General features: G+C 43.1%; 1 protein-coding gene across 1 annotated transcript in view; it reads right to left on the bottom strand.

The window, feature by feature from the left end:
* LOC310871801 (uncharacterized protein) overlaps positions 1-12,470 on the bottom strand; it is a gene marked incomplete at its 5' end in the record, with an annotated part of 153,098 nt that overhangs the window by 39,702 nt on the left and 100,926 nt on the right. The window contains 7 exons of the mRNA XM_083783436.1: positions 585-638; positions 1,308-1,361; positions 2,442-2,495; positions 3,965-4,018; positions 4,441-4,485; positions 4,616-4,660; positions 5,781-5,834. Of these exons, the coding sequence (XP_083639562.1) occupies positions 585-638; positions 1,308-1,361; positions 2,442-2,495; positions 3,965-4,018; positions 4,441-4,485; positions 4,616-4,660; positions 5,781-5,834 (360 nt within the window). The remainder of the gene's footprint in view (positions 1-584; positions 639-1,307; positions 1,362-2,441; positions 2,496-3,964; positions 4,019-4,440; positions 4,486-4,615; positions 4,661-5,780; positions 5,835-12,470) is intronic.

Here is a 12,470-nt window from a genome sequence, read left to right as displayed (position 1 = left end):
TGATATGAGACTAGATATCATCTGGGATTCTACCACAGGCCGTTTCGAGGAAGCAATCCGATTGGTTGAAACAGCCTTCTAGCCGTGGGTTAAACCAGCACCGTTCACCACCTAACCATTACTTTTAACTTTCAGCGCCACCTGGTGGTCACCAGTTTAGGCTTTGAGTGCCAATTCTCCCATTATAAAGAAAGACATAATTTGTAATTCTATTATGCATGTAATGAGCATGTCATCACCTGTACACCAGATTAGAGGAATTTTCAAAATATGGATAAAAAAAAAAAGAGAGAATATATTTAAAAAAAATACGTCTTGTCGTCCGTGGCATCCGGTACATAATTGGCAATTAGACGTCTTGACGTTTTTGGCTCTTAAACTGTTTTAAGGGTAACTGTTGTAGAATTGCAATATTACCATTGCTTAATTTTACACTCACGCAGGGAGTTATACCTGTATGATGGAGACTGAACAAACACCCTGTGACTCCTATCAGAATATAAAGATATTATTCAACAGAAGAACATGACTTACGGCCCTCGTTAACAGGTGCGTGCAGAAGAGGTGAATTGTGGGATACTTGCCCTCTGGCCTGTCAGGCCCTGCTCGCCGCCGTTCCCAGGAGGACCGCTGGGCCCCTAGTGGTCAGCCGGAGAAATGACACGGTAAAGCCACTGAGGCTTAACAACACAAAGAAAAACAGCAGATCTACAAGCTCACAATGTGCCGCATCGCGACTCATCGTGAGCGTTTTTGACAAGGCTATTTTCAAATGGTTAATGTATGTTTTGTGATAATGACCAAAATCTACGAAGTGACTAGTAACTCAAAGTTTTCAAATAAATGTAGTGAAGAAAAAAGTACAATATTTGCCTCTAAGTAAAGTAAAAAAGAAATACCTCAAAATTGTGTCATAGTCTCTTGAATAAATTTAATTTAGTTTTAGTCACATTTTAGTCACCTGGAATGGTTAAGTGTTAGTTTAGTTTTAGTCGACTAAATATCATAAGAGTTTAGATGCCGACATAATGACTGATTTTACACTTGCTGAAAGTAGCCGACCTACAAGCTCAGCGACGCAGTGTGAGCTTGTAGATTGGCTATTTTCAGCATGCAACCAAGTGAAAAATTACTTATACTGAATCTCTTGTCCACTAGTCATCATCATAGCTTAGTTTTAATTTAGTTTCCATTTAGTTTTCGTCAGTAAAAAAATGTAGTCGACAAACATTTTTTTGTCATAGTATTTAGTCGACGAAATCAACACTGTTGTTGTTGTTGAAAGAACAGAAATGACAGAATGTTACCTTCTCACCACGCTGGCCGGGCAGTCCCCACTCCCCCACCTTCCCCGGTGGACCCTGTCACAATACAATGACCACAGTTCAGATGTACATTGTACCTACCCTAGGGGACACGGGGAGAACATGTGAGGGTACCTATCCTAGGGGACACGGGGAGAACATGTGAGGGTACCTACCCTAGGGGACACAGGGAGAACATGTGAGGGTACCTACCCTAGGGGACACGGGGAGAACATGTGAGGGTACCTACCCTAGGGGACACGGGGAGAACATGTGAGGGTACCTACCCTAGGGGACACGGGGAGAACATGTGAGGGTACCTACCCTAGGGGACACGGGGAGAACATGTGAGGGTACCTACCCTAGGGGACACGGGGAGAACATGTGAGGGTACCTATCCTAGGGGACACAGGGAGAACATGTGAGGGTACCTACCCTAGGGGACACGGGGAGAACATGTGAGGGTACCTACCCTAGGGGACACGGGGAGAACATGTGAGGGTACCTACCCTAGGGGACACGGGGGAGAACATGTGAGGGTACCTACCCTAGGGGACACGGGGAGAACATGTGAGGGTACCTACCCTAGGGGACACGGGGAGAACATGTGAGGGTACCTACCCTAGGGGACACGGGGAGAACATGTGAGGGTACCTACCCTAGGGGACACGGGGGAGAACATGTGAGGGTACCTACCCTAGGGGACACGGGGAGACCATGTGAGGGTACCTACCCTAGGGGACACGGGGAGAACATGTGAGGGTACCTACCCTAGGGGACACAGGGAGAACATGTGAGGGTACCTACCCTAGGAGACACGGGAAGAACATGTGAGGGTACCTACCCTAGGGGACACAGGGAGAACATGCAAACTCCACACAGAAAGGCCCTTTCGCCAACCCCGCCTCAGGTATGGGCACTGATGACGCGGAGAAGAGAACACGCCCCCAGCCCAGCGCCCACAGCGTCCGCAGCGGGAATCGAACACAGGACCTTCCTAGCTGTGAGGCGTACAGCGTTTTTATATATAACTCTATTGTTCACCCCCAGAGACTCCGTAAATCATTCACTTTTAGCACAACTTCGGTCATATTGCAGTGATTGGAACAGATTTGTGATGGCAGTCAACACACTCACCTGCAAGCCCATCTCTCCTAGCGGTCCCATGGTACCAGGTGGCCCAACTGGTCCCTGGGAAGAGGAACACAGTCAAAAAGCAGTTTCAAAATCCCCAACCGGTGTCTTTGTAAATAGCACTCAAGGAGGGAACAATGTGGAAGGGCAAGAAACAGTGTGGGTCTGTGGAGCTACGTCGATCAAGAGATGGCTGAGAGCTATGCAGGCCCAGGGGCAGACTCCCTCAGCCCCGGGGCAGACTCCCTCAGAATAGTCTGCCAAAAAGCTTCTGTGAGCGATGGAAACAGGCCTGCTGTTACAGAGACACAGTCGGGCTACAACAAAGCTGTCTCTCGGGTAAAGGGGTGGTATAAATCAAAAAGACTCTTCTCTTTGAGTCCAAAGACTTGGGCAAGAGTGAGAAAAAGCAGATTAGGTGCCTTCCGGCTTGTCTGACCACCAGGGGACGGCTTTCCACTTTCCAGTCAGTAAATTAAGACCGATCATATCCAAGAAAAATGAGGTAAACAAAAGGAAAAAAAGCTATACAGCAGGTGCTAGATAGCTCCATATCATTAAAGGGATAGTTCAGATTTTTTTAACTTAAGTTGTATGAAATACTTGCCATTATTATAGTGGTTGCAACTGTATTAATTGATTGCCCGAGTCCCATGGTGGGAGTTCTGCTCTGGTTTTAGTGAATATTAAGTAGTTCCGGTCATTTTGTGGGGTGTACTGGGGCCACGCAGTAAAAGTAAATTAATCCACAAAACTAACGTAATTTGTTCAACTTTTCAACTTTGACCCCTCTATCACATGGAACTATTTTTTGGGCGTAGTGATATGGACACAAAAAACATAGTTCTGTGTGATAGAAAGGTAAAAAAAGAACGAAAGTTGCACTAATATTTTAGATACAAATCACGTTAGTTTTGTGGATTAATTTACTTTTACTGCGTGGCCCCCAGTGCCCCCCACAAAATGACCGGAACTACTTGATATTTCACCAAAACCAGAGCAGAACTCCCACCACGGGACTCTGGCAATCAATTAATACAGTTGCAACCACTATATTAATGGCAAGTATTTCATACAACTTAAGTTAAAAAAATCTGAACTATCCTTTTAAAGTAACCTTGTAGTTTCCATTTGTTCCCTGGATTCAGCCTCTGAGACCTGCTGCCACCCACCAGTACAAAGAAAACTCTATTTATTTTTTTAAATGTCTGCAGCAAGGATGCAGAGAAAGAAGAGAATAATTCACATACTGCAGTCTCTTATTGGGGGGATTCTAAAAATGGCAGCCAAAATGAGCAACTGTCGTGCAAATAGGGCTGGGCAAAAATATCCAAAACCGATATAACCAATATCCGACTTGAACTTTGATTTGAATGACACTGACCATGATACTGACTATGATACTGACCATGATACTAACATGATACTGACTATGATACTGACCATGATACTAACATGATACTGACTATGATACTGACCATATATTACTCAGCACTACCTACAGTATGTAGCCATATATTACTCACCAGCTCTCCTGCGATTCCTTTGGCCCCTGGAGGCCCTGAAGGTCCTTGGACACCCTGGAAATAAGAGCAGTCCTTAAAAATACACAGTACTGTTCATTACAAAACAAAAAATACTCTGGTACTGTTCATTACAAAAGGTTCTGAAGTGCTAGAAGAACACCCACTAGAAGAACAATTGTTCGCCACACAAGTTTTGATTGACTGAAATATGTATTAACAGTTTGCAGAATTACAGTACATTTCAAGCACAAACTCAATACAAAGACTGTTAACTGTGAGTGGACGACCCAATTAAGAGTGGACGACCCAATTAAGCATTACACTTGTTTACAAGAGGGTCCAACTTGTTCAATTCATCAAAACAAAAGTCAATCTTATCCTTTTGCTACAACGTCTATTCCCCCAAAATGTGTCCACCCCGAAATTAAAACTGACCTAAAAGAGACCTCTCTGTCTCTGATAGCCCAATCACTTACTGGAAACCCCTTGGGCCCTGCTTCACCAGGCTCTCCGATCCTTCCCTTGAGCAGAACAACACAGGCAGGAACAACTTACAAAACAGAGTCAACAACACATCTGAGGAAAACAATATGTGTAATTAGATCAACACTATTATTTAGTGTCATAAATGGTGCACAAAAAGCTCCATACCATTTCTCCAGGGAAGCCCAGTTTTCCTGGCGGTCCGTCGGGCCCCTGTGAGGGTCACGTTGGAAACACACATGTCAAGGATGGGTTGTTTTCGTCGACTACCTATTTTCACTGACAAAAACTACATCAAAACTAAATGAAAACTAAGCCATGATGACTGAAACTATGACTAAATATACTGACAATTTCGTCAACAAATAAAAACTAGACTAAAATGTTAGGAAGGGACTAGTGGACAAGAGATCCACTAGATCGGTAGATCGGCTATTTTCAGCAAGTGTAAAAAGTTCTAAAAACAGTCATTACGATGGCATCAAGGCCCAAATAAATACATTTTAGTCGACTAAATCAACTGTAGATGTAGTCGACTAAAATCCTATGATATTTAGTCGACTAAAACTAGACCAAAACTAGTGGTGCCGGTACAGATTTTTCCAGGTCCGATATTTATATTTTTATAGAACACATATCACAATAGTACAATATCCAAAATCACAGACAACATCCAGTCTAATATCATGATATATGGATATAATAGTATTACTAGGGATGTCCCGATCACTTTCTTTTAGCCGATCATTTGAAAATGAAATGATCGGCCCCGATTTCCGATCACGTGATCGGATCCGAACAACTCTACTCATAACAAAGAATGGTTGCCATACTTATTATAGACTTGCGTAAAGCTATTCAAATGTTTTGTCGCCCCACTAAATGTAAACAAGTAAGACGCGCAAACGCGGGAAGCGAACGCAGCTCGTAAATTGCAATAACAACAATTAGAATAAATTACGTACTTTCTTTTTCTTTTTAGTTATGTGTGTGTGGTTGTTTGTGTGTGTGTGTGTGTGTGTGTGTGTGCTACAGCTGCGCCCTCTGGTGGCGGGCGGGTGGTGTCACAGCGGGACAGACAGACAGACAGACAGACACACACACACACACACACACAGACATGATCTGCAGGGTCTCATTCGCAATCACTGCGTTTGCAATAATGATTCTGAACACTTTCAGCGCACCCTGCTGTTCATTTGAAATGACCGCAGGGAGCCAGCTATATCCCCTTTATAGGCGCCATTATATTACCGTCAATACAGCCCAATACAACGAGAGGAGGGGCAACGTGTGCGTCGTGCTAACTGCTACATGGTGACCGTTTCCTTACCTTCAGTCCTGCAGAACCTTTATGGCCCACTGGGCCTTCCAGACCAGTTGGACCCTGTGGAAAACAAAGACAGTTGTGACGCTGGCGTCTGGAAGAATCCGTCATTGTACTGAACACAATCACATCATTATATTATGAAATATGAAATCACTTTCTAGTGCATATCCTTTCGGTAGACCTGCAGGTAATACTGTAAATCCAATGTCTCAATTAGATGTCATGGTTTAGGTACAGTGTATTTAATTGTGTAAGTAATTCATGAATTAATCAATTTAAGACGGTACAAAATGAACCACTGGTTTAATTCCTACTTCCCTTTACACAATCTCTGATTTAACCCCTTTTGGTGTTTTAAGCATGTTATGCTTTAGCTGTTGAAAAATAGCAGATCTACAAGCTCATAGCGCGGCACCGAGTGCCGCGCTATGAACTTGTAGGTCTGCTATTTTTTTTAATTGTGAAAATGCGGCTCAAAACCTTTAATATATATTCTTTCAGTGCTAACATTTTTAACTAAAATATTTGCTTCTGGGGAGGTTCCTGGAACAACATATTTCCAGATGGGGGTCGGCGGCCATATACAGTTCATTTCCGGCGTCCTTGACATGACATATTGAGCACCACTGATACAGAAACATGAGGTATTTCAGAAAACCGTCAGAATTTAGAAGACTTTTTTTTCTTTTTTCGACGTCAGGCCTAAATGAGTTAACACTGCAGGGATTTGTTCTGCGTAACCGTGACCACTGGAAAGACACCACTTAGAACTGTGGCTTACTGAAATAGTAATAATTTCCAAAATAGATCCACGTACAGTACATTACACTGTAATGCTTTGTGTCATGTCCTTTCCATGTCCGTATACATGCCGTGCGTGGCTCTGTGGTATTGAGCCGCTCACCACACTGGGGACATTGTGACGATAGGTTCTGAAAAGGTCATGGTCGACGTGGTCTATGGATGACTCATCCTCGCCTCTCAGGTCCAACCCAACTGTCAGCGGTTCTGGTAGCATTGTACTGTACACACGAGTGGTATTTTAAAGTTGTTGTTTTCGTTATGCGGTGTACTGTATGTAGGGGAGAGCCGCCACGATTGTAACGCTTCATGGTTGTAACATGAACGTTATCTCTTGATTGGTCAACGCCACCATGACGCCATCGCGTCAGTATGTGTACAGCAACTTACTCTACGTGCCCAGGAAGTTTGAAGTGTTTACCTTTACCTTTCAGGGTGAACGTTTTTAAATCAAATCTTTGCTTTTATTTTCAGATGGGGGGTCGGTGGCCAATTACATAGGCCTATAATTTTTGGGGTCCTTGACATGGAAATGTTTGAGAACCACTGACATAGAAACATAGGTTTTTCAGAAAACTGTCTCTCTATAAAGAGATTGCTAGCCTTCACCTTTACATGTCGTTAGTATTAGTAAGCAGAAAAAGCCTTTTCAGGGAAGAAACCTAATTTCAGAGAGAGAACTCAGACAAAAGTGGTACAGGAACACAATACTTTGGATCAGATAAATTGGTTCTCTCTCCAGATTGGATGAAATTGGCAGCCCACATGAAAACACTACTAAAAGAGATGGGGAGAGACGTAACTCTTAGTGAACAAATACTCTAGTCTATAGCAATGATTAACAAAAATCAGACCGGTCTGAAGTAAATAAATGCTTTTATGTGATGTATTCCCATGCTTTTGTTCTTGCTTAAATGTAAGTCGCTCTGGATTAAGAGCGTCTGCTAAATTCCTAAATTGTAAATTGTAATTGTAAATTGAAGTCAGTGGTACAACAGTGCCCCCTGTTGGTACTCTAAACAATTAGGGACATAGCGACATTGCTGTTCCTTGGAGTGGTTGCACCACTCAAAAACACACTACATTAACAAGCTTGTGATTAAAACAATAACTATTGGATGCATTGCAGGTTCATTTTTTTCCCCATTGACTGAATAGTACAAGTAAGACGCGCAAACGCGGGAAGCGAACGCAGCTCGTGTGTGTGTGTGGTTGTGTGTGTGTGTGTGTGTGTGTGTGTGCTACAGCTGCGCCCTGTGTGTGTGTGTGTGCTACAGCTGCACCCTCTGGTGGCGGGCGGGTGGTGTCACAGCGGGACAGACACACACACAGACACACACACACACAGACATGATCAGCAGGGTCTCATAGTTAGTGCTCACTGCGTTCGCAAACAGATTTGGAAATGTAGATTGCATTATATATTTGTTTTACTGAATGAGCTTGTATGGAAATATTTCTTTGTTTATTTTTGAACGGTTTTGTCTTCCGATTTAGCCAATTACGTTGATTAAACAAGCCATGATTTATATGTTTAAAAATGTAGATACAGCTGGGCATCATTTAGCAATTTCACGATATTCTCTTGACGCAATCCTGTTGATTATCGAGTCGTGTTTTCCATCTTGCAACAAGGAGAATCCTCCGTAATTACGCGGCTCTAAAATCTATTTTCAAAAAGCCCCACTGTAATTTCCTCCTATTACGGTTATTAAATATTAAATTCAATGATTGCAATTTTAGGCCGAACCATGTGAAACTAATCCAGCGAATGAAATGTCCTAATTATACCCATTCATGGATATTGTATCAATTATTCATTTAGCTCAAGGCTCCTGCTGGAACACCAAGGGCACTTTTCCATAGCAGAACTCCCCTTCCATTAACCCTTTTAGACCTGACGACGATTCTACAAATCCTGACAGTTTTCTGAAAAACCTCATGTTTCTGTGTCAGTGGTTCTCAAACTATTTAATGTCAAAGACCCCTAGAATTATATGTATTTAGCCGCCGACCCCCATCTGAAAATATGTTGTTCCAGGGACCCCCCCCCCCCCCAGAAGCAATGATTTGAGTTAAAAACGTTCGCTCTGAAATAATATATTTTCAAAGATTTGTGACGCATTTTCACGATTAAAAAAGAAATAGCAGACCTACAAGCTCAAGCTATGAGCTTGTAGATCTGCTATTTTTCAACAGCTAAAGTATAACATAATGCAACAAACACCAAAAGGGGTTCCCGCCCAGAATGGGTTAAGATAATGTTGTGTTATTTGCAGACATGGCCATGTTTTCCACGCAAAGAACCAGCGTGTTTTAATGAATGGCATTTCTAAAAAAAACAAAAAAAAAAACAAGGTATTGTGTGTGTTTGAATGTATGCAGGGGCAAAAAGTTGCCTTGCAAATACAGTCATAATAATTTGTCCTGTATGTAACATTGTTCCCCCAGAGCATATTTCATAATTAGCAAGAGTTAGGAACCCTGTGAGTGTCGCGGCGTGCGATAGCAGTATAATTTATTGTACAGGACTATAATTATCTATCGTTAAAAAAAGGATAGGCCCCTGGAGGACCCCCCTCACTGAAGTGTGTAGTGTTTAAGGGGAACCAAAAAGGAAACCTAATCTTAGATTACCTGAAAGGGGGGGAAAAATCACACCTGTGTGACCTGAGCATTTATTGTTATAGTTACTGTAATCTACTGTGCTCTGTCCTGTATTGTAGTGTACGGCGCGGGGGTCCCCAGTGGTTTGAGCACTGCTCAAAAATTACGATTACAAGAAGCTGTTTAAAAAAACGTGCGAGGTCACTTATGGGAGCACTTTAAAAATTAAGGCAATACAATTGCTCCGCGATGCATGGTGGCGAGCCCGTGGGATCCAAACGGAGCTGGCTGCGTGACCCGCGGGCAGTCTCTCAGGCTGACAGAACCATCAGACGGTGTTCCAGAACCGTCCAGAACCCAGAGCCCAGTCCAACAGACAGACAGGGGATTACACACCATCTGCCGGTGCTGAGAAATGAGACATCAATGATGCCATTATCCACAAATCGTGCAAGCTGCACAAAGCGTGCTTTACTTGAATCAAACTCTGATTAACCACTCCAAATCCCCCAAACCCCGTTTAATTCTGGGGCTGAACATGCGGTGGAAAATAGGCGATCTATCACTGCGCAAAAAGCATGGAACACGGATGTGTATATTACAGGAAACTCCCGTTAAACTTTACAACAAACTCCCGAATTGTACCATCACACCTGTATATTATTACCGTATATTAAAGGACCACTTTTCAACCTATCTTCAATGGCGCAATGTTTTTCTACTCGGTCTGTGTCTCATAGGAGGGCTGTGGGCAGTTCAGAAACCGTCTTCCAGTGACATCATCGATGGGGAATACAAGCTAATAGAAACTGCAGGCTTTCTAGTCCTGAAAAGTTGCAATGAGAGAATGGAAGCCACCGTTCTCACGATAATGAAAATCTAAACATTTTTGTAAAACAAATCTTGTTTAAAAAAAAATCTGCCTAATGCTGATGTCACTGGAAGACAGATTCTAAACTGCCCACAGCCCTCCTATGAGACACAGACTGAGTAGAAAGAAATTTGTGCAATTTTTTCATGATTATTAGTGAGGACCTATTATATGAAGATAGGTTGAAAAGTGGTGAAGTGGTCCTTTAACTGTATATGCTGCTAAACTTGAGGTTCAAGGGCAAAATACAGTGCACATAATTGCCCGCTAACTCCTCTTTTCACGCGGTATGTACGAGCTCGCGCAACAGGTGAAGGTAATTGGTGAAAACAGGAGGGGGGGGGGGCTAGTATAGTGCCCTGGGGAACTCCAGTCCACTACGTATAGAGTTAATCCATTTTGGGGCGGGAACCCCTTTTGGTGTTAGCATCATGTTATGCTTTAGCTATTGAAAAAAATAGCAGATCTACAAGCTCAAGCTTGTAGGTCTGCTATTTTTGAAAAATCGAAGAACGACTGACATAGAAACATAGCTTTTTCAGAAAACTGTCAGGATGTAGAAGACATTTTTAGAATCTGATCTCAGGTCAGAATGGGTTAAGTAAAGGATTAAATGTCAGGGAATCTATAGGTGACATGAGGTCACGTTGCTGCCACCTCCCACCACCGTGAACATGGGGTTTGAATCCTCCATGGTTTCAAAGCCAGACGCCTCCTCCGGGCCATGGGATGCGTGTCTCTCTCTCTCTGTCGAGGAGGCAACATGGAGGCAAGCTTTCCCGAGATTCCTTGCTGGAGTATTTAGCGAAAGCTTGCCAAGCGTCTGCGTGCGCCGTGCGTCACAGAAGGGGAAGTTCGGTCCCTTGGGTGGATAGAGGGTATGCGCATGCTTAAAGTGAATGGCACATCGAGTGGCAAATCGAGTGGCAAATCAACATGCTAAAGAGAGTTTAACATTGTTTAACGTTGTTTAATGCAATCAGACAGGACTTTTCTGTTTAGATGTACTGTATGGGCTGTCGTAGTAGTTTTTTGCCACTTTTTTGCCAGTAGGTGTTCCTGCATAACTTCCTGGTTTGATGATGATGTCACGCGCATACCCTCTATTGGTTGAAGTCCCGGAAAAGCCGCGATTGGCCATTAGTCACTCGAGTGACAGCGACGAAGCGTGCCTTTCTGTAAATTTCGCTTGACTTTTGGTCCTCATGCTGGAGAGACATAAGGCTCCAATGAACTGCAGAGGCCAACGAGGCTTCTACTGTTATTCATGTTTTAATATGTTTGGGCTGGACGCTCCATAACTGACACTGTGCATAACTATAGTTCCCAAAAGGTGGCTGGCATACAGTAGCTGTTTTCTGTCCCGGACGGTTCACTTCCCCATAGCTCTGTGTGCTTGGCTCGGCACATGGAACTGGAACGTGTAAACCTTGTGAACTGTGAAGGTGTCTCCGGTTCAGATCCGACCGCCGAGCCAACGCAAACCGAGGGAAAACGAGCAGGAACAGGAAACGGTCTCATCGCCTCAAATAATTAAGAACTGTGTTAAAATAAACAAACCTCCCGGCCGTTATACTCATATGGATATGAAGAATCAACTGACAGAGAAAACGCTATTGTTACTGCTGCTGAATTAGTTACATTTTCGCTAGAAACAGACTGTATCATATATGAGTGACTGACTGTCGCAAACGATACAGAGACACCTCCATGACAATGACAGGTGACAAGAAGCAGAGTGCATACTAGTGGGTCATGTGGTTTCTCCTCAAGATGACTTGGCAGTCAAAGGGACTAAATAAATATGGAGGGGGATTGGCAACAGTTATAACACCCAGTCAGGGTGAACCCCTTTTGGTGTTTAATTAAAGCATTATGTTATACTTTAGCTATTGGAAAATAGCAGATCTACAACCTCATAGCGCAGCACCGAGTGCCACGCTACGAGCTTGTAGATCTGCTGTTTTTGAAGAAGAAAAGAAAAACGTGAAAATGTGGCGCACATCTTTGAATATAATTCTTCCAGAGCAAATGTTTTTAACTCAAATCTGTGTTCCGGGGGGTCCATGGAAAAACATATTTTCAGATGGAGGTCATTCTGAAGGTCCTTGACGTAAAAGCACCACTGACATAGAAACACAGGTTTTTCAGAAAACATTTAGGATTTAGAAGAAACCGATTTGTTTTTCATTTTCATCGGCCTCAGTCCTAAAAACTCCTGGTGCTAAAGAGAACTAGGTTTCTGACCCGTTTGGTACTTTCAAGGGACAAGCTGGCAATAGAGGGTATGCGCAAATTGAGTGGTAAAGTTAAGTTTAACGTTGTTTGACGTTGTTTAGTGCAATCAGATAGGACTTCTCTGTTTGGATGTATGGGCTGTCAATCAGACAGGACTTCTCTGTTTGGATGTATGG

The sequence above is a fragment of the Protomyctophum parallelum genome, assembly GCF_964188405.1.
Source record: "Protomyctophum parallelum genome assembly, chromosome: 15".
Classification (NCBI taxonomy): domain Eukaryota; kingdom Metazoa; phylum Chordata; class Actinopteri; order Myctophiformes; family Myctophidae; genus Protomyctophum; species Protomyctophum parallelum.
Note: the sequence above shows the minus strand (reverse complement) of the source record. Positions and strands in the feature narration are given on the sequence as shown.